This window comes from Cucumis sativus, chromosome 2, assembly GCF_000004075.3.
Source record: "Cucumis sativus cultivar 9930 chromosome 2, Cucumber_9930_V3, whole genome shotgun sequence".
NCBI lineage: Eukaryota > Viridiplantae > Streptophyta > Magnoliopsida > Cucurbitales > Cucurbitaceae > Cucumis > Cucumis sativus.
This window is the reverse complement of record NC_026656.2, coordinates 7,486,883-7,510,920: the sequence shown is the minus strand read 5'-3', so window position 1 is coordinate 7,510,920 and position 24,038 is coordinate 7,486,883. Positions and strand designations below refer to the sequence as shown.

General features: G+C 31.6%; 1 protein-coding gene and 1 long non-coding RNA gene across 2 annotated transcripts; both read left to right on the top strand.

Annotated features, from left to right (window-relative positions):
* Positions 1–10,375: 10,375 nt before the first annotated feature.
* Positions 10,376–11,613, top strand: LOC116402048. Its single transcript, XR_004214399.1, has 2 exons — positions 10,376–10,671; positions 11,116–11,613. It is a non-coding gene; the product is annotated as an uncharacterized LOC116402048 (long non-coding RNA).
* A 3,119-nt stretch (positions 11,614–14,732) lies between these two features.
* LOC101220428 (pentatricopeptide repeat-containing protein At3g02650, mitochondrial) lies at positions 14,733–17,555 on the top strand. Its single transcript, XM_031881160.1, has one exon. It carries the CDS (start codon positions 15,305–15,307, stop codon positions 17,054–17,056), a length of 1,752 nt encoding a protein of 583 aa, XP_031737020.1. The 5' UTR covers positions 14,733–15,304; the 3' UTR covers positions 17,057–17,555.
* The last annotated feature ends 6,483 nt before the right edge of the window (positions 17,556–24,038 follow it).

Sequence of the window (24,038 nt, the reverse complement as noted above, 5' to 3'; positions counted from 1 at the left end):
ACTAGCAGACAAAAATGGTAGTTGAAGCTGATGTGACTTGACAAAAACTGCATTCGGTGCTGACATGATTAGAAGAATAAAAGGTTTTTTGTCGAAAGCAGTTTATATAAAGCTTCCTTCCCTATCAATTACATTGTTTGATTTGAATGGACCAAAATCTAGAGAGCTTCATGAGAGCTAGCAGAAAGGACTAGTATTTCCGCTTTCTGTAAAAGTTCTTTACATCTTTCTCCGCTCAACTGTAAGTGAGAGCTTAGAGGAAACTAGAGATAGAACCACCATCTTTAAAAGAGCTAAATGATGCTTAGGCATTCTGCTACTTGGCTTCATTTCTTTACTTTCCACTTTTGTATTTTATTGTAATGTATGAGTTTATATTGTACAATGTCTGAAGGTCGACATTTTTTAATACATTGCAACTTTATTCCTTTTCAATCTTTCATGTCTTTATTGTTCATTTGTCAAAGTGTTATAAGTAGTTTAGACTTGTGATAAGTTCTAGATAAAAGAAGTCTAACTTATCAGGTTTATCGTGTTAGTTGAACTTTACTGCATCGCTTGGCCAGCATTTGTCGCCAACTACCTAAGAGAGTAGGTAGCAAGGACATAGCTAAAGTACACAGGAAGGAGTTTGGCGATTAAACCTCTATCATTTTTTTCCCGAAAGGAAAATAGGTGTGGTAACTTGCGTCGAGAGGTTGTCACCCTTAAAAGAGAGGTAATGTGAGTCTTATAAGTAACAACTTATAATTAGTTATCGCTTAATTAAACTTTATCTTGCATCTCGAGAGTCGAGCAAGTGTAGCATTTGAGGCATTGAGAAGTGTTCACCTTAATTAAAATATAGTTAATTGATCTTTATTACATCAAGAACTACCACACGTAGCTTAATTGCCTAGAACACGGAGACCTTCCTTCACACTTTCTTAACACAAGTTAGTTCACTTTCCACCCTTATCTCATTTCTTGCCACCTTTTACAGAATCTCTAGTGTAGATGTTAGGTTTAATACTTAGACATACTTTTACTTTATACTAATAGTTATTGTCTATCGACTAGATGAGAAGTAAGTTTTATAACTAAGGTTTGATAGAAATTCTCTCTGTTAGACCTTAGATTTCCCAAGAAACATATCATTTCGCTTACACTTGGACAAACGATAGGAAAACTTGTACTATATTATTTGAAAATCAGTCCATAGATAGGAAGCACTTTTTATTGCATAATCTTATCCTATCGCCTACTAAGTCACAGACTTAGAGTTTAACACTACACATTCATGAACAAACATTGCATACACACAAACTGACAAGCAATGTCCATAGGGCAGAGCAGGTGTGAGGATGTCACTCCCCCCCATCCCATTCCCCATCCCCACGAATTTTTCAAGGGGAATAGGGTGGGATTCCACGCAAGGATTCCACGGGGATCGAGTTTTTTGCAGAAAATATTCTTTACTTTTGTTTCGTTTTGTTTATAAATAGATATATATATATATATGTATATATGTATGTATATATATATATGTATGTATATATATATATATATGTATGTATATATATATATATGTATGTATATATATATATATATGTATGTATGTATATAATATATATATATGTATGTATGTATATATATATATATATGTATGTATGTATATATATATATATATGTATGTATGTATATATATATATATATGTATGTATGTATATATATATATATATGTATGTATGTATATATATATATATATGTATGTATGTATATATATATATATATGTATGTATATATATATATATATATATATGTATGTATATATATATATATATATATATGTATGTATATATATATATATATATATATGTATGTATATATATATATATATTTACATTGAAGGGATAAGAGCCCTAGCGGTGAGATAATTAAACAGAATCGTTACTCAATTTAATTTGGAAACCTAAATACTAGTACTTCGGCAAAAGCAATTAGAGAAACTAATTTACTTATGGCTAAACAAGCTAAAAAAAACAAATATAGAGAACAGGAAAGGGAATTCTTACGCTAATTGAAGTCTTTGTATCTACCCATCACCAAATTGGGACATCATCACCACTTGGAAACCTTCCTATTCTCTAAGCTAAGATTAAGGTTTGTGGGAACCAAAAATTGAAAGGAAAATTTTTAAGGAGATATTTGTTCTGAGAGAATACACAGAGGCAGGGTAGATCAGTAAAAATCTGAATACCTTTGTCGTACGTATAACGGCTTCTTCTTCCGTTTCAAGAAGAGGGGAGTTGGAGAGAAAATGTGAACGTGAAAAAACCACCCATGTTCCCTATTAATTTAAATAAATTAATAATATTATTCAATTAATTAAATTAATAACTAATTAATCATATTTAATTAATATTTCATTTATATCATATTTAAATTAATATCTCTTACATAACCAATAGTTTCAATTTTATTAATTTAGTTAAATCAAATTTAATTAAATAAAATTAAAATAAACTATTAATTAATTACAAAATTAAATATCTTATATTTAATTTAATCTAAGTTTGAATCATATTCAAATATAAATTTCTTTCATAGCCTCTAGCCTCTAGCTTTAATGTGTATCATATACACATTAAACTTTTACCTATAGTTTTAGTATGAATCTAGTTCACATTAAATTAATATTTGAACTCATTCAAATATTTTATTCTCTCATAAATTAATTTTGAATCATATCCAAAATTAAATTTATATAATAAATTTTAATTTAAGAAATAAACTTTATGTTATAATGTATCACCATATATTATATTAATTCTCAAAGTCAAATTACAACTCATACAAATAAATCTTATTATCTTTTTATGAGTTAAAAAGGGGACCTAATAGACTTACATATCAGACGCTAAAATGATATGAGATTAATTGGTTAAACTCAATATCGACATTAATCAATAATCGTTAACTGTGTGTAACTGTCTGTATACTCCACTAAAGACTTACAGTTGAACTCTTCTCACTGTAGATATATTTCTGTGTCCGCCGATATAGACCAATAATAGTAAGTTAGTCCTTCACAAGTGTTTGTAACACACCATTACCATTTTACCCCTAAGTTACTTCTAGTCCTTAAATATCAGTGTTCCTCTAATGAACAACTTGTTTATGGTTCAACCACTAAACATAAACCTCTCTTCTGTCATAGAAAAGGTAGGACCCTTTGTTCAAGTTTCGGAGATACCTTTTAAGGAAACTCTCATACACTTACCTTAAAGTCGGGAAAGAGTGAATTTCATATTGAGTCAAAAATCTTACCACTCTTACCTATACAAATTAAAGGACAATCTCTCACGAACAAGAGTTCATAATACACGCAAGATTAAGACTAAGATACCTAGGTCATTCTAATGAAATAAAAACTTAACTATTTAATGGAGTTACATCTAGTGGTTACTATTTTGTGTCTGATCTTATGCAAACTCACTACATAGAATACCCTTATTCACATGTCACCTACATGAACACGTTGAATCATTGTGTTTGTATCAAATACAAAGTAAGCCGTATCCATAATGTTACCAGGATAAGGTACCCAACCTTATCCCTATACTGTAGACCCTTTAAGCTACTGCACCTCGAACATTGATCCATGTATGTCTCTACATATTGTTTAAGACTTATCAAATAACCTAGGATGTTAGTTTATTAGATATAGGTTATTAAGACAAAACTAATAATATAATCAATAACACTTATTGAAAATGTAATAATAACATTTTATTAATAACGGTTAATGGATTACATGTATTATTTACCAGTTTTAGGACATAAAACCCAATATATACATATGTATATATAAGTTTATATTTATATATGTATATATATACACATTTTTTTCTTTAAGGGTGAGGTAGAGGATCAGGGCAGGGTCGAGGCTGGAGTTATGGTTGGGGAATGTATTCCTCATCCTCGACCCTGAAATGTAAACAGGGAAAAAATATTTTTTCTCCCTCCCTCCTTCATTCCCTATGTATTCAAGGATTTCCCACCTCATTTGAGGTGGATTCCTGCAGGCTTTGGGCTCCACGGGTTAAAGGAACATCTCTACTATGTATGACATGAGAGTGATTTTTTTTAATTGATTGGACTAAAACAAGTTGTTCATTAGAGAAGCACTAGTATTCAAGGACTAAGAAGTATCTTATGGGTAAAACAATAATTTGATTCAACTGGTGTTATGAACATTTGTGAAAGACTAACTTGCTGTTATTGATCTACATTCGTGAACACAGAAATACATCTACTGTGAGAAGAGTTCATTTATGAATCTTTAATAGAGTGTACACACAGTTAATGAATATTGATTTATATAGTTAATGAGTTTAGCCAATTAATCTCATATCACTACTACAAAAACATACTCTTTTGACGTTTTTAAACTACTAAGAATTATTATTCTTGATGGTTTTAAAATCGTCATTGAAGTTAGGGTCAAGAAAGTCAAAAAATTTGACAGGTAATAAAACATCAACAATAGTGAACGTTGATATTTTATAAACATCAAGTATGCAAATGTTCATGATAGTTAAAAACCGTCACGATTATGAGTGTTCATGACATTTAATAACTGTCAATAAATGTTCCTTGATACGGAAAAACGGTCAAGAATGAATGTTTATGACATTGAAAAATCATCAAGAATACACTTGTTTATGACATTTTAAAACCGTCGAGAATGTATTTTTTTATGACATTTAAAAATTGTCAAGTATGTTTTGAATTTCTTTTAAAAGAAAATTGTAATTCAATTATATTTTTGTTCATGTATTATGCTCTCATAGTCCAATATAGTGGTCAACCAACAATTTCATAAATACATATGAACGACGATATTCATCAAATCTCAATATATATAATTCCATTAGATAGCCACAAATTCAACTTATCATCCTAATTAGCTAACTTATCCCAAAACCATATAGCTATAATAAATTTAATATCAAAAGTATAACAATCAACAAATATGATAATGTTATTAACTGTACCAATCAACTCCACCACACCCCCACCCCATATGAACAATTCCAAAAATTAAGCTATCTTATCTATACAGGAAGTTTCAAAATGGTAGCCACAACAAAAAATTTCCTACTTCAGCCTCACAAAAAATGTCACAATCACATGTACGAACTCAAAAAGTATGCTAACTAACTTGTAACTTGTACCTTGTCTAACTCGGTCTGTAAGTATGATCTTCGTGTATCAATCTATAAACATGTAAAATAAATGAATTAACACACAATCAAAACAAACCCATTAATGACAAGCAATGCCTAATGACCCATATATGAACAACCAACATATAGTTAAATAATGCATAATACAAATATGCAAAAAAAAATACACAGAAACAACAACAAAGGCCTGTAGCAAACATTTAAATGTCAAAATTATGATTAACTAAGTTTGGCAAGAGGTCTGAGAAGTTCAATGCAAAGGATTGACAAACCAGGCTAACTAAAGGTAACAAAAAGTAACTTATAACTGAATTAATTATGCAATTAGAGCAATAAACAGTGGACAAAATTATGAAAACCTATAATACACACTTCAAATGGGAAGGTCTAATAAACTTCTCTAACTAGCCTAAGACACTCTTGCATACTATCAAAGGAGAAATTAGAAAATAACACTAACCTGATCAATAATATCATCCAAAGGATTGTTTGGAAGATTCAATGAATGGATAATTGCTAGTAAATTAGACTTTTGACCAAAAGCAACGTCATAACTAATAGTAAGATAAAGAAATATAATTTTCATGTGATATTTATGGAACTGAATTTCGAATTTGAAGCTTATTAAACACTTCTCGGACCAAATTTGCCACGAAAGTCCACGAGTTGAAACCATAAGCATTTAGGTTAACTATTCCATCATGGCATTGAGATGCACCGAACTGAAAAATGGAAGAAATTATGTTAATGATTATGGGGAAAAGTTACCCTGAGATGGCCCTATGGCTCCAAGCTAAAGAGCATAATCAATTATGTCAATGATCTTGGGCCAAAGTTGCCCCAAGATGACCCCGAGCTAAATAACATAAACAATTATATCAATGATCCCAGACCAAAGTTGCCTTGAGATGACCCCGAGCTAAAGAATATAAGCAATTATGTCAATGATCCTAAGTCAAAGTTATCCCGAGATGACCTCGAGCTAAAGAACATAAGTATCATGTAATAGATCTTGGGGTAAGGTTGCCCCGAGATGCCTTTGAGTTTTTCTTAATCTATTTTTCTCGAGCAATGTTGTTTGGCTTCTTTGACCTTATTTTAAAATTAAAAAAATGCACTATCTCGGTGACGCACTCGACTGAGAGAGACTAAGAGATTTTCTTCAAATAGTTTTTTAAAACTTAGGAAGGATCTTGGGGTTGATCCCATTTGAGATTGACCTTGAGAAAAAAAAATCCCGACCGAGATTCAAATATGTTTTTTTGTTTCTTCCTTCTGTCAACTAGTTCTTGTGTTTTATGTGTTCATCTTTATTTATAAATCTATTGTAAACTCTTTTGCTACAAAGCTTATCTATGTTAATGAATTCATGTTTGGGTAAATACATATTGTAAATTTCTTTTGTCTTGGTTTCTTACCTAATTAATTACGTAGGCAAATCATAACAATGCATGCTTAAACTAATATCGAACACAATAACCTAAAGCAATAAGAAAATGACTTTGTGGAGATTAACCCAAAATTAATCGAATGAGAATCCTAATTAAGAAGAATTAATAATATAAAATTGGAATTATGTGTTTTTCATTATATGTGTAGGGCAAAAAAGAGTAGTAAAAAAGAAAAATTGAAGCTAAATTTATGAAATGAATGTCGTAATTAAGAAAAATAAATAAAATCATTTGATTTTTTATTTATTTGATGTACCACATATATGCATGCAAAAAAAGAGTAGTGAAAAATGTCACGCCCACCCCAAATGTCACACCACGCGACTAAGTGGAAGGCATGCCGCCTAGACATCAATTGCATATCTCTTCGCGAGATGACACGCTGAACGCCTAGTAAGCAGAACAACTTTTCTTCTTGTCCTTTTGCAAAACTCTTCTATTAAGCCTTAAAGACCTTCGCAACTTTTGCAACAGAAAACAATTCAAGAAAAATATAATAAAACAACGGAATATAACTTAACTTCTTCTCTTTATTAACTTAACACTTACTTAATTCATACAAGATATAGATTACAACTCTTAAGCTTCACTTTGCATAAAGTAAAACTAAGTTTGATCTTCTCACATCCTTCTTCTTCCCACTAGGGTGTTGTTCTTCACGTCAAGGTGTTTAGGAGTATTAGACTTTGATCCCCATCCTTTTTCCTTTCTGTCATATTTTTCAATCCAACTCAAGAACATCCTACGGTATCTTCCTTTTCTTTCTTCACTATTAATGATGCTCCTTGTGGCAGAGACTTAAAGGTGTAAAGGTGCAACTTCGTCCTTCGCCTCGGTCGCCCAACCGTCTTTCTTAGAGGATCGCATCTAGATCTATCCTCTCCCTGACTCAGCTCTTTGGCTCTCTAGCTCAACTGGTTTGACCTCAACCAACCTGGGTATTGCTCTCGCCTTCCTTCCGAGCTGTGTCATTCGCACTAAAGAGCAATTCGCTTACCAACCAGCTTCTTAGGCATATGATGAGAAGTCATGGCTAGCACGCCCATGTAAGACTACAAAGTAACTTTGCCTTCCTGGTTGTGCTCAATTCAGTGCTGGAACTTGAGAATTTCAATTGTAATTAATGCAAGTGCAATACATCATCGAGTCAGGTCATTGCACGTAATGCGCTTATCTTAACTCTCTGTATCGTATGCTTCCATTATAGGCGATGAGTTATAGAATATGATCATAGCATATGAAGATCTCACAATATACCTCTTCATCGCGTGATTCTAAAGTCCTCGTTGAGTACAAGTTTTTCCTACTGCTTGCCTAAATGCAAGCGAAACAGTAGGTTTATTTAGGTGATCCAAGGTCGAACACAGAGAATTGTTTTAGATATTGGTTCTAGGTTCTACTTTTCATTTAGACAAGTTGAAAGAATTAAAGAATAACAAATGTACGCATTAGCTAATTACACAGCGAAAGTCGGTAATGCGACGTGAAGAGAAAGATAGTACAACGTTTCTAACTTGTATTAGGGAAAAGAAGACAGGAATGTACATGCGATAAGAAAATCTAGCGCCTTTGGACAAAACTTCCCTTTTTCTTTGGCTTTCGACTCTATTTATAGTGGTCTTTCACATCCAATGGTCACTTTTACGCTTTACACGTGTCACCTTACTAAAACGCCGCTCTAGGTTGTCAACCCAAACTCAACACGTAGTTTAATCGTCAACTACGATTTGACTTTTTCTTGAGATGCGTACTTTATCTTCTCAGAAAGTCAAACTAATCGCATGAATGCCCTTTTCTCTTCCAAAAAAGTCAATATCGTTTTCATTCTTGCAGTGACTTGTCAAGTCACCTTGACAAGACATTTACTTTCTTGCCTCATTCTCTTGGGCGCAGATACTTCTTCTCGCAGTATCCTACTAAACGCCTTGCTCTTGACGCCCAACACATGCTTCCCTCTCGCCAACTATTCTTATCACGTCACTTACCTTTCATGTGATAGAACCTTGGACTTACGTTTTTCTTTTGCATTTCTTCTTGCAGATTGGGACCTCACAAAAAAACAAGATTGAAGTTAAATTTATGAAATGAACATTGTTATTAACAAGCTTTAATAAAATCATTTCAAACAAAATTTTTATTTGATGTATCATATATATGCATGAAAAAAAGTAGTGAAAAATTGAGATTGAGGCTAAATTTATTAAATAAATATCATAATTACAAAGATAATAAAATTAAATTAAAAAAATCGTGTATTTCATATACAGTATATATGTAGAAGAAGAAAAAAAGTAATGAAAAGCCAAGGTTATAATAGTCTCCAACTCAAACACAATTTATAATAAAACATACTATAATAGGGCATTCATGCGATTACATACTATTATAATCCCTAAACTATTATAATACCTAGACTATTACATACTATTATCGACTATTCATGCAAGTACATATAATTTGTGTTTGTGTTTAGTTGGGTCTGGTATTTACAACAAAAAGAAGGGAGTGCAAGTGCTTTTAGATTTTTATGTCCATTTTTGTTCAAATTGATTTCAAATAATTTATCATTTAGATACCCATGAAAAAGGAAAAAAAATGTATATCTTTTGCTATTTTGTTCGTATAATTTTGGAAGATGAGAAATCTATGTTTTTTATTTACAAAAATTTGTTGTACTACTTTTTTAGAAAAAAAAAATCTAATTTTAGATTAAAAAGATTGGGAATGGATTGAAATTTTAAATTTTTGTTTAGAATTTAACCAAATTAAATGGGATCTAGAAAGAATAAAACGTCAACAAAAAGGAGAAAAAAAATGTTTTTTCACTCTTAAGGTTATTTCAAAATGGTGGTGCCATTTTTTTTCATATATATAAAAAAATGTTTAAATTTTATTTTGATTCTTGTCTAGGTTTCTGTTAGGGATGATGATCTGATTCTATATGTGGATGACTTGGCTATCAAATAAGATAGTTAAGAGGTCATATGAGAAATTGATGTTAGAACTCAAAAAACCGCTTTGCTTTTAATATTCTAATCATTACCGTTTTGGTGCATTGAGATTTTACTTCTGCAATTTCATCCACAAAAAAAACATTTAGTGCCTGAAGTTTGTGATATTATATAATTTATTGAAGTATTTTTTTTTCTTTTCCAATGTGAATTTAAACGTATTTTATGGAGATTATTTTATACGTACTTTATTTTATTTTATTTATTCTACTCCAGGTTCTTTTAGTTAAAGTTTTCAATTTGAAAAAAAAAGCAAATAGCAGGAGAGTTGGGACTAGATGGAAAAGATTTGAGTTTAAAGGAAAGAAAAAACAAAATTGGTTTTTAGAAAATTTAATCATCCACCTATAAAAGTCATGTTATCCTTTCTTTTAAGAGCTAATGGTAAGATAAGTAAGTTTTCTTAATAAGTTTGAAACTAGATCGATGCTTTAAAAGTTTAGGGATTAAATAAAGAAAGGTACAAAGTTAGGAGCTTATAAAGCTAAAAAAACGTCAAATATTGGTCAATTTTAGAGAAATAAATGATTTTTACGATTGAATCTGAAAATAATGTGAAAGTAAAATGTTAATTTTATCTTAATTAATTTTCCCTTCCCTTTAACCTAAAATAAAACAAAACATTAAAATAAAAATAAAAAAAGAAAAACCCATTTTTGTTCGTTCTCCTCGTGCAGTAAAAAAAATAGAACTTTTCCGCTTCATTTCTTGCCATATTCTCCTCTACTTTGGTGGGGCTACAGTGAACGTTGCCTTTGCATTGCCCTTCTTCAATTTTCGTTTGGACGTCGGAGCATGCATTCTTGTGGCAGTCGAACAGTGTAAACCTCTCCTTGCGCCTTTTTCTTCGTAATTCATTGTAAATCTCTCTTCGAATGAATGTAGGTGACACAATGGTGGACGTGGAAGCACGCATTTCTATTGCCTTTCTTCGTGACTCAGCTGTCATAGTTCAGTTTCTTTGCCAAATCTCGATAGGTGTTCACTCTCTTTTTCCTCTCATATAAATTTGTGATAGTTATTGGGTGTTTCTTAGCCTATTTGAAAACTCTCTATCGTTGGGTTAGAGTGAGCTTTTGTAGATTGAAACTAGGCAACATTGAGTAGGATCAATTTCTTTAGTAAAGGTAAAAGATGTGAAATTGTAGTTTGGACTGTATGTGATTCAACAGTTGCTTGCCTAACTCATGTGTCCGTAGTTTTCTATTTAGAAATTTCTGCATCATTTTAGAGCTTTTCAAGGGGATGTTGGACAGACCTGTTAGTAGAAAAACTTTGTTACAAGCTCTTTTTTTGCGGGGAGGGGATGGAAAATGGGGGATTTGTATATTTTTCGGAAAATATTTATTAATGGCTTTTTTCATATTGTAAATGATGTTGAAAATTTGTATCAATCAAGTTTAACAAAATAAATAAAAGCAGCCACCACATAACTACCACATGTTCTAGAAAACTGGAAATCTGAAGCAGCATGTTGTTCCAAGGCTGAAGCCTATTCTTTTGTAAATGGAGACATCAATTGTTGCAACAAGACCTGTTTGGGCATAATACACGAAGTTCAAAACCCACGGAAGATTACTAACCAAAGAAAGAGAATGTATTACTAAAAGCATACCCTCTAGCAGAGGAAAGGCAGCATCTATTAATTCCATCTTTACACCATTCAAAGCCTCAGTTGCAGAGTCGATATCAAGCATGTGCAGAATTACTGGTTGATCAGAGCCTAGCGACCACCCTTGCAATTATTGGAAAAATTACATAACCAATTTGGTTTGTACCATAAAAAGGAAAGCAAAATTCCTCGAATACAATAAAAATTACTTGTTGCTGGGTTTATAACTTCTAAATGATAAGAGCATAAATGATAATATGTAAAGATAAAATGTAAGAGCATAAATGATAAAAACAACTTTGTCTCCATCTTTCTTTTTTTAGCTTCCTCTTCTGCATCTTATTTGCCTCTGTCAGGATTTATAACTTCTACCCTTTCATAACCAAGAAATCTGAGGAAAGACGTGATAATCGTAAGTTATACTTTCTAAGAATGATACAAAATTTGTATAAATGAAATATGTAGATCTGAAACATATAACTTGAAAAAAAATAATCTAGCAAAGTAAAACAATCAAAGCACACTAATAAACCTACATAACATGAAGCAAACGCTTGAAATATCATATTGAAAAATGAGACATATTATCACCTGATTACGATGGCTTTGACTAACTTTATCCTAGCTATGACACAAAAAATAATGTCATGTATTGAAGTGGCGTACCTATCTATATCCTACATTTTTTTTACCAAAGAAACTAAAACTCCCTATATGCAAATATTCATCAGCAAAAACTTAATTGATCTTTCAAAATCTCAAATAAGGATTCATACCCGGATCAAACTCATCAAAATGTAGAAGAGAAGGGAACTTCATTACACAAATACTAGTTCAAAACACCAATTGAATGCGAGAGACTATGTGTTCTTTTGAATCAAACCATTTCTATCTAAAAACTGTGTCTTATCACACTTGTATTTGGTGACTACAAACTAGGAAAGCAAAACCGAAAAAACAAATTATAGGGTCATATGGACCCATAAATCTAACTACAAAAAAAACTCTCCTCTAGTTGTAGGATCTGATTTAATGACTAATCTTGTATGCTCAACTTCTCGGTATATGAAATTGGATTGGTACACGTTAATCTGTTGTGGTTTTTTTTTACAACGACCACATTTATGCAATTTGGGAGCTTCACTAATACTTAGAATCATCTTTTTTTTTGGTCGACCAATTCTTTTAACTACTTCCTGAGGTAATACAGTCATATCCACATAGTCTTCACTTGTCTTCCAATCTGACTGATTTCGAATTGGGTAGACGGCCTCCAGATATGCTGCCAACAAACATTCATTAGTATAATAATTAGCACATAAACTACAAACATTTATATTACGATCCTGTGTTGCAACAATGACATGTGAGCATGGTAGTTGCTCAACTTGAAATTCCTTGCAAGTGCACCCTTGAGTATGAAGATTTATGACCTCCTTCTTATCTAATTATTTGACATGGAACTGATAACAATCAATTGGATTACCTTCATTGTCAAAGTTTGTCCTTGTTTCTTTTGCTTAGAACTAACTCTACCAATTTAGTCAATGTAAACGTCACTTTGATGCATTCTTCACGACGCTCCCAAAACCAACGTTGTAGCAAAGCTTTCACATGTTTAAGAAATGAAGCAATAGAAAAATCTATAGGTTCTTTTAATATAGAATTCATGGACTCTGTCATATTTATTGTCATCATATTATATCGTTTTTCTGGGCAATGAACATGAGACCACCGTGCTATTCCAAAGTCATTTAAATATTTTCCTGAACCATTAGGAAATGCAATAATACTTTGCCACATTTCTAGGAATGTGAATTCACAATATGTTCTCGATGCATTGGAAAACAAAGTAGCTACCATGTCATTCTTATATTTATCATTCAAATTTTGAGTCAAACGTTGGACACAAAGGCAGTGGAAAGCGGAGGAGAAAGCTGATGAAATACCTTTGGAAAAACATGTTTTCTGATCTGCCACGAAGCTTAGATTAGACACCTCCCCTATTGTACCTTTCAATTTTTTTAAGAACCACTATATTGAGGCATTTGTTTCTCGATCAACTACTTCAAGGACAAGAGGATAAATTTGATTGTTACCATCTAAGCAAACAACAACTATCAACTGACCCCAATATTTGTTCTTAAGAAATGTTTCATTCATGACTATGACTGATCTAATGCAATTTAAGAATGCTCAAACACATGAACCAATAGTCATAAAAAGATATTTGAAGAAACGAACATCTTCAAGTTCCACGTGAAATATTGTATATGGATTTGTAAGTTTGAGTGATTCACCATATCTAAGCAATAAGTTATATGACTCTTCAGGAGACCCTCACATTTGTTCATATATGTATTTTCTATGGCACGTCATGTTTTTTCATAACTCATATTTATGTCACAGTCTTGCCTTATGCCTTTTATGATATCACGTGGTTTGTATAGGCGACTGACCCATTTGAATTTGAACTTTATTAATTCTCTCCAACAACCCAATTTTTTCTTGTCTATGGTCACGATTCAAAAACTCAAGAGAATACGAATAAACTTTGACATACTTTTTAATCTTGAATATATTTGAATCCTTCAATCTCACTGCTCGCAATCTCCAACCACACTTGTGGTCAATGCATCTAATAAAAAGAACCTCTTTTGTAAATTTTTTTACTACAAACTAATTTTTTTCTATTGCCAAGACACTTAATCTCATCGACAAATATCTCTTGCAAAAAAATATTTGTTTCACATCTACCTCTTCACTTGTAGAGTTTTCTTCGAACCCATCACTTCTTTTGCCTTCAACTTTCGGCAAGAGAAGCGGTAGTGAACTTTAGATTTCCTTTGCAATCTTTTGTAGGAGCATCTCTTTGTTGTGAGACGTCAAATGATTTATTGTTCATCTCAATTGCCTCCCATATAAAAGTATCATCTTTTGAATCATGACTCATATGATTTGTAACCGAACTGGTCCCTACCATGTTAGCACACAAGTAACCCAAACTTCACCAATATGAACTTTATGCTCATCTAATGTATCCATTGCAATTGAATGATGGAAGTTTTAAGTTATGAACTTTGTTGCTCCTAGATACTTAATTGTAACACATGTTTAACACTTTCTTGCATTGATTGTTTCAAGCTCAAATTAGACGTATAGAGGGACCTTCAGGGAAATTTTACTAAGGGTATAAAACTTCAAATCACTGTCATTGTTTAATTCAAATGGAAGAGCTTCATTTTCTACTTTTATCTCATATATGCATCTTATCTTTACACAGAGTTATATAATTCAGCTAGTAAATCTTGGCATGTTTATCAAAAATAGGTAAATATTATATGAAATTGCAAGAGAGATTGAGAGAAAGAGAGTGAGGTCAGAGAGGTTGGCAGTTGTTTTTTTTTTTTTTGTAATTTTCTTTTATTTGTTTTCTATTATTTGATGAGTTTCCAACGGCATCCACAACCAAGTCTTATCTCATAATCTCAGAACTTCAATAGTTTCCGCCATCGGTGTGAAGTTAGTGCAGTCGAAGGTGTCGCCGCCGCGTGGAGGTTGGTGTGGAAGAAGAATCTCCGTATGAGATAGGGAGAGGGAGAGGGCTGTTTCTATTCTTTTCCTTCTTCAATTTCATTAGGGTTTTATTTAATTAAAGGGCAATCTGGACATTTTGCCTCCCCCTTCTCTCCCAACTATCCATTTTTTCTTTCCTAACAAAAGAGATCCTATTTTTGGAGCCGCCTCACCGTAAACTCCGAATCCCTCTGTCTCCACATTACCATTTTTCATTTTTTGTTTCTTCTTCTTTCGTTTCTTTCTTGCTATTTAATCGAATTTTATCTTTCCAGTTTGTTTGTTTTTGTATTCCTTGCTTTGATCCACACTGAACTTCCTGCCTGCTGTTCATAATAGTGCTGAACTCCATTTTTGAGACCTTCGCCATTTCCATCTAGATAACTGACTCACGTTTGCGATAATCGAGACCGCCATTACAGAATGTGGAGGTCCCTTGTGGCGGTGAGAGCTCCTCTATTCAGAGCTTCTCGTAGCGTAATCCGATGCTCAGACGTGCACTTATCCGACTCTCTACCTCAGTTGCAACCGTCGGTTGTGGTTCCTGGATCCTATTTCTTCAGAACCCCTAGGTATTTTTCTCAACCTTATTCAAGTTCTTCTGATTCTGAGCCGTCCATAGAGGATCTTAATTCGATTTCAGTTGATTCGGTGAATTTTGGTGAAGGTGGTGATGCGCAGCTTGAAAGCTGTGTAGGTAATGAGGAAGTTCATGAGTTTGATGGGGAGTCTGTGGGTGCTGATGGTGGAAATAGTGATCTCTTGGGGGAAAATGTTGTAGTTTCTGATGGGATTGGGGAGGAAGTGGAGAGTTATGGGGTCAATGTAGAGCAGTTAGAAAGTGTGTTATCTCTAATTCAGAGTACTGTTGATGGGTCCTTTGAATCAAGTCTTGATGAAATGAGATTGACTCTTAATGAGGATTTTGTTCTGAAAGTGATTGAAACCCCTCATATTCTGGGTGAGAATTTGATTCGGTTTTTCCGCTGGGCTGTGAATAGTCATCCCGAGTTTGAAGTATCTACTCCTGTTGTTGATGTTCTTGTTCGTGTAGTTTGTGCGAATCTACGGCAAAGAGTCGCTTATTCTTTGTGGGAATTAATTAAAGAAATTGGTGGAAAGCAGACTAGTTTGTTGAATGCCGAGATTCTTAATCAGTTGATAGCATTTTTTTCAAAGTTGGGAAAAGGAAAAGCTGCTTTAGAAGTGCTCAATAGTTACGAAGTTTTGGGCTGTGTTCCTAATGCTGAATCTTACTATTTTACAGTAGAAGCGCTTTGCAGGCGCTCTTCTTACGATTTGGCTTGGCCAGTTTGCGAGAAAATGCTTGATTCTGGAAGCATGCCTGAAAGTAATAGAGTTGGTAAGATTATATCATTGTTTTGCAAAGGAAACAAGGCAAAAAACGCCCATTCAGTTTACTTACTGGCAAAGGAAAAGCATGTGAACCTACCTCAGTGTTATATGAATATCTTGATTCATTCTCTCTGTCGGGATGATGAAACTGTCAAATTGGCTCTGGAAATGTTGAACGATTTCTCAACAGGGGAACGGAGGCGTGCCATTAAGCCATACATGGAGGTCATCCGTAGTTTGTGCAGGATCAAAGATACCAGCAAAGCTAAAACTTTACTTCAAAAGATGATTGCTGAAGGACCACCTCCAGGAAATGCAGCTTTCAATGCTGTCATTTGTGGATATTCCAAAGCTGGTGATTTAGAGGAGGCAATGGAACTTATAAAACTGATGGAGAGCAGAGGGTTAAAGCCAGATGTTTATAGTTACACTGCTGTTATTAGCGGTTATGCAAAAGGCGGTCAAATGAAGGAGGCATACGAAGTCTTGGATGAGGCAAAGAAGAAACACGCTAAGTTATCACATATAACCTACCACACCCTCATCCGTAATCACTGCAAACTTGAAGAGTACGACTCGGCCTTGAAATTACTAAGTGAGATGAAAAACTTCGGAGTGCAACCAAATGTAGACGAGTACAACAAGTTGATCCGATCACTTTGCTTGAAGGCTGTTGATTGGAGAACATCAGAGAGATTGTTTGAAGAAATGAAGGAAAATGGTTTGCATCTTAACGGTATTACAAGGGGTCTTATACGAGCAGTCCGGGAACTGGAAGAAGAAGAATTGACTACTGAAGAATTGAGCATTGCAACTTAGGCGCAACTGAATGGAAAGCCTCTTCCAGTCTCTCTCTCACTCGTGAGTTGTACTTATTTTTTGCTGGCTGACATTAGATGTGGTTGCTAATAATGTTTGTTGTCTTGTTCTATCCTATTCTGGTTATGTCAAGGAAAATTTTGTTTTCAGAAGGAAAACCCACTTAATTCTCTCTATAGACATAAGATAGTTCTTGAGTTTGAAGCTAATTTTAGTTCTTGAATAATCTTCTTGTAAAGAGAAAAAACCTCAATATGTTGAGCAAGGAATCTTTCTTGAGAATGGCTAGGTTGATAGTAGAGTTAAAGAAAAGAGTCAAATGTTCGATTGTGTAATCAGCTGTGCTTTCTTCAAGAACTCCTCGATTAGGGGCTGCCGGACAGGGAGACTTTTTTCTCACTTTGAAGTTTTGGCAGACATGAATGACTTGGATTAAGTAAGGTAGGTTCTTGAATTTAATTTGTTGAAGTAATCATATTTGTTTATTGATCATGAAAAATTAGTCTATTGTTGAAAACTAATGAAGTGTTGGGATGATAAATTGGAATGTCTTAGTTATGGAACAAACAGAGGTGTACGCCATAGAAAGCAAACTAAATGGAATTCTACTATGCACATATAATGCTTTTGGGATTGAATTTACAAAAGAAATATCTATCATATTAATGGAATTAAATCTTGAGTTATTGTGAATGAAAAGTACAATGATGAAATTGACCAGAATCTGCATCTACGATTTTGCTTAATCCAACCACACTACGAGTGTATTGCTCGAATTTGCTTTGGTTTCTCCCTCCAGTTTTCACTCTCTAGTTGAAAAATAAGAAAATATTTTATTAAATGTATTTTCACTCTCCATAATAAATAAATATTCGATTCTATCACATGATAGTCTTTTATCATTTTTATAATAGTCGTACTAGTGATGATAAAATTTGATAAATATTTTCTATTTTGAAAATTTTTCTAAATATTGATTTCTATTTTTTAAAATTTCTCTAAATATTTCTCTCATCTAGAAGGAATCCCTATAAATATGAAAATCTATATTATATATGAATTAGAAAATCTATATTATATATGAAAGCTTACATGAAGATTTTTTTTATTTTTCATTTTTGACCTTTCTTTGGAAGTAGCTAGTGTATTTCTTTTTTCTTTCCTATTCTAATTATGCTAATAGAAGAAATGAGATATTTTATGAATTAATTAAGCTAATTGTAATTTATGAATAACTAATAACCTAATAAAAGTGAGAGCTTTTTCAACTTCTAATAACAAGGAAATCCGAAGTTTAACTTCTAATAGTTCAATAAAATCGAAAGTCTTCTCAACTTCTAAAATAAAAATAATTAATAATTTGTTTAAAGCTAATTATGCTAATTGTAACTAATGAACAATTTCATAGCTAAGGAAATCAAAATGTTCATCTTCTAAATGGAAAGAATTAATGATACAATACAATGAATTATTAATTCTCACACAAAATAAAATGAATGAATCTTTAGGAATTCTTAAATATGGATGGCTATAAAAATCTCATTTTCTACGTCCAAGTTTGCACACAATTTGGATAGCATTTCAAAATATAAGCAATATTATCTCATATAATTGCATGTTTCTAATCATGGGTTGTTTATTTTCTTTCTATTCTTTTTTTTTTTTGGTTTTTTATGCTTTTTTAGGTGAATTACTTCATCCATTAACATATTTAAGAATATCTATATGTACATTAACTATATAAGAAGAAAACTTCGGGTTTTCCACGTTATCTTAATTTGTGTTTTTTATTTATTCATAACTCTTTTCTCTAAAAGTTTCTAAAATTTAATATAGTAAACCAATGTAATATAGTTAATTTATTTTTCAAACAGTTGCTAGGTAGAATTGTTCAACAATCATTATAGCATTACATTTTAAGAACTATTTATCAGTTTAATCTTAAACAACAATCGAGAGGAAAATTAATCAATTAAAAATGAAGATACTTAACAGAAAAAAAAAAGTTGTTATGAGAAAAAAAGCAAGCTAAACAATAAGAGTTCGTTTGGTAATGTTCTCATTTCCTGTTTCTTGTTTCTATTTTCATTTTTTAAGAAACGTGTGTGCGGTATTGTTCCCTGTTTCTCGTTCTAAAAAAAAGTAGAAACGTTTTTCATTTTATAAGAAATTATTGGAAACAAAAAAAAGTAACTTATCTCGTTCTTGTTTCTCAATTATTTTTATTGGTTTCTTATTTATTTTTCTCAATTCTTTCTTGGTTTTCTTTTTCATTTTTTCAATTGTTTCTATTGGTTTCTTTTTTTATTTTTTTCAATTTTTTCAATTGGTTTCTTTTACTTTTTTCTCAATTCTTTTTATTGGTTTTCTTTTCCTTCTTTTCAATTCTTTTTCCATTTCATTTTCCTCTTGTGATTTCCTTTTCCTTCCTTTTATTTCCATATTCTTCCCCAAATAACTAGTCTCCACGTGGTTTCTTTTTTCTTACTCTTATCTCCATCGTCTTTCCCAAATAACCATCCTCTTCCTCTTCCTCTCATCATCTTCGTTGTCTTCCTCTTTGCCTCTCATCGTCTTCCTCTACACGACGTCTTCTTCTTCGCTGGATCTAGGTTTTCCTCTTCCTCTTTGCGTGAATTATTTTTTCGTTGTGGGTTTTTGTCGAATTTGTGGGTTTTTGTCAGATCTGTGTTTTATCCATGATTTTTTGTGTTCTTCTTTACCGTAGGTTTCGATCCTCCTCTTCGTTGTGGATTTTCGTGAATTAAACTATTTTTGTTTGATGTTTAATTTAATTAAATGTGAATAAAATAAAACAAAAAATTTCAAAGAAAATTAGGAAACAAGAAACAGTTATCAAACACATTTTCTATTTCTATTTCTTTTTTTCTTTTTTTCTTTTTTTCAAGAAACAAGAAACAGAAACAGTTATCAAACACAAATATTTGTCCTCCACTAAACATAAAAAACACAAATATTTGATAACTGTTTCTGTTTCTTGTTCTAAAAAAAGAAAGAACAGAAAATTGGGAACAAGGAACAATGAACAGAAACAGGGAACGAGAATGTTACCATACGTGCCTTAAAATAAAAATAAAACACAAATATCACATGCATGACACATGTTAAGAACTAGTATATATTAATATATGTATTAAGTCATCGTTGAACCATTTGTATTTGAGTTAAGAGTGTATAAATAACACACAACCAGAATAACTTGAACTATCCAACCTCTATTATAAACGTTGGTTGGATTAGTTTAAAATTGGGTCAGGTTTTTTTCCTTTTGGGTTGAGTTGGTATGAGTTGTGGTTTTAAAAATGATGTTCAAACCTGAATTAATTATATTAACAAAGTACATATATTTATATTAAATTTTAAGTTTTAAGAAATTAAGTTTTAGGGTTAAATATTTGACTCTATTGTGTGATTCTAGTTGTCTAAGAACATTATTAAGCATTATTATATTAATTTTGTACTTTGTAGATGTTTTTGGTTGTGTGGATTTATGATATGGTGTTTATAATAATTTTAAATTTAACAAAAATGGGTAATTAAAATTGATAACCATTTGAGAAATAATAATTAAAGATATAACAACAGTTTTAAAAAAATTGTAAATATAGCAAAATTATCGCTGATAGACTTTTATGGTCTATCAATGATAAACTTGTATGATCTATCGGTGATAGACCAATATTTACAACATAGTCTATCAGTGATAGACTTCTATCATTGATAGGATTTGACAAATTTTGCTATACTTGTAAATATTTTAAAATGTTGCTATATACTTAATTATTTTGAATCTAATTGCTAAATTTGCAACTATTCCAACAAAAATTAGAAGTTAGAAAAAAGAGATTTTATAATGAATAACCTTTGGCATGAAATATTAATTATATAGCAATTTTTCTAAACCATTTGCAAATATAGCAAATTTTGTATTCTTTTTTAAAATATTCCAAAATTGCCATTGTTTTAAAAGAAATCTCCACAATTTTCTCATTCTTCACAATTTTCTCTCATTCTCCCCGATTTTCTCCTTCTCCATATTCTCTACGATTTTCTCCATTTTTCATCTTGACCGTCATTTTCTCCATTCTCCATCTTCACCATCGTTTCTTCTCCATCTTCTTTGTGATATTCTCCTATTTTAAGATAATTTATTCTCTCCGCGATTTTCTTCCATCTCACTTTGGTATTTTTTTAGATGTGATTCTTCCCTAAAGTTTTACTGCATCCAACTTTTACAATTTGATTTAATTTCATCACTCTAGGTTGATTTTGTTCAATTCACTTGATTTTACCAGTATTTTTATATTAAAAAATGTGTTTAATTTCAATTGTATTGAACTTCATTAGTTTGAGGATTCATAGAAATTGAGCATATTAAGAATTTTTCTATCAGTTCTACAATTTTAGGTTAAAAGAAATTGAGTTTTTTTTCCCTAAAAATATTGATGAATACAAGTTATCACTGATAGACTATTAGTTGGATTAGTTAATATAAGCATAGTGATGTTAGTCTATCATTGATAGACATGTATCCTAGTGCAACACTAATATCCTATGTTATCATGATAGTAGTCTATCAATGATAGACTCGTATTCTAGTCAATCACTAATAGTAGTCTATCAATGACATACTTTTATCCTTGTCCATCAGTGATATTAGTCTATCAGTGATAGACTCTTATCATAGTCCATCACTAATAGTAGTCTATCAATGATAGACTCGTATCCTAGATCATCATTGATATTAAACTCTAAACTCTATCCTAGACCATTACTAATATCCTAAGTTATCGATGATAGATTTGTATCCTAGTCCATCACTGATAATAGTCTATCGATAATAGACTCGTATCCTAGGCCATCACTGATATTAGTCAATCAGTGTTAGACTCTATCTTTTATAATGCTATGAGTGTAACACTAGGATGATAAACTGTGTGTGTATACATATATATTGCAACGATTCAGAATTATGATTAATCAATGTTATGAGTGTAATACTACCTCGCTATTTTGCAAGCGTCGAGCCTAAGGACCACGAAAAAAAAAAAATTTGATTAATGAGAAGAAAAATCATCAAAATGTAGTAATTGTTGTCCTGTTGATCACAAAATAATGTGACATTACATTGTTGATAAGAATCATTCTGCTTGAAGATAGAGAACATTTATTTTTGTTAGCGGTAGTTACTTTATTGTAAAGTAGTAATATGAAGTAATGTCATAATGGAGTTTATTTTATAGTTATTGATAGTTTCTATTGGTTATAAACTTTACTACGAAGTTTATCATTGATAGAAGCGTTTATCGTTGATAGCTTCTATCAATGATAAACTTCAACATGTATATTAACAAAACTTTTTCTCAATAAAATGCACCAATTAATATTAATTTGCAATTATTGAACATGTATAATACTGATTTCTTAATGGGAACACAAAACTTATAACTTGCAATGATTATTCAACCTGTGATCGAACATTTTTCTATATTAATATGATAAAATCAACTAAATATGAAGAGGTAACACCATTGTGTGAAGTCTTTTTCATCATTATGGTCTATCATTAATAAACTTAAACATCCATTGAAGATCAGTCAATTTGCAATATTCAACCTATGGTCCAACACATTTCTATATCAATTGAATAAAATCAAATAAAATATGAAGTCTATCATTGTTCTTTTCTATCATGAAATATCCGCAAAACTAATAATACAATATCTATTTACTCAATGAGAGAGTTGTAAATCAAAACTAGGAACAAATCAATCGGTCTCTTGCAATATTCTAGTCTTTTGCATTCTCCAACATTTTCTTTGATCGGTTAAGTTGTCTCTTCGGCCTAACATTTTTAACATCCTTTGTTATTTCCATCATTTTCATTTTTTTTTCTTGAACAACCTGAAATGATAATGTTGAATTAAAGTTTATAAATATATATTATAATGAAAACAATCTAAACATCTTCCAAGTCTATTAGTGACAGAAATATATCACTAATAGACTCTAAACAATAACACACAAAATATGCTTTCACATTAAACTAAAGTATTTACTAAACATATTTTAGGTCTATCAATGATAGAACGTATCATTGATAAATTAAGAAACTAACACTTAAACTAAAACATCCACCAATACACCTTACCGCAAACAAACAGATTAACATCCAAAGAAAAGTTCAATATCACAACACAAACAAGTTCAACATCCTCCAAATCTATCAATCATTGATAGAAACATATCACCGATAGACTTTAAGCAACATCACACAAAAAATGCAGTTTAACTTAGATCTTCTACTAACAAAATCTATCAATCATTCGATTTTAAACAAATATAAAAAGAAGAAAATTTATTTCAAATATATTACGACCAAACAGAAAACAAAAATATCGGGAGAACGTGAACTGAAGCAAAAATATTGAAGCGAAGCTGAAAACCTAAAGCGAAGAAAGTGGAAGACGATAAAGTGGAAAATGTGAAGCAAAACCGAATATGAATGCACCATAATCGTAAAAGAAAATCAGAATACGAAGGCATCGGAATCGCAAAAGAAAATTGGAACATAAGAAAAAGAAGAAAGTGGAAGATGGAAGACAGAAGGAATACGTAAAGTGCATTTGGGGGCATTTTTGTCTTTTACCTTGGAATTTAATTAAAATTTTCCATATTTGCAATTCTTTTAAAGATTTGCTATATCCCTAATTAATTTGTAGTAATTTGCTATATTCCCAGTCAGTCCTAGAAAAAATCTGGATAACCCGATAATCCACCCATATTTTTAGAATTGGGTTTAGTTGAAAATCTTTTTTGGATCAGTTGACTTGCCAAAATACCCTAACCCAACCCATTTACACTTAATTATAAGTACATATCAAATATACTTGTCAATATATTTGTTTAAATATTTTCACATAAACAATGAAATTTCTTACATAATATACAAAAGGACATA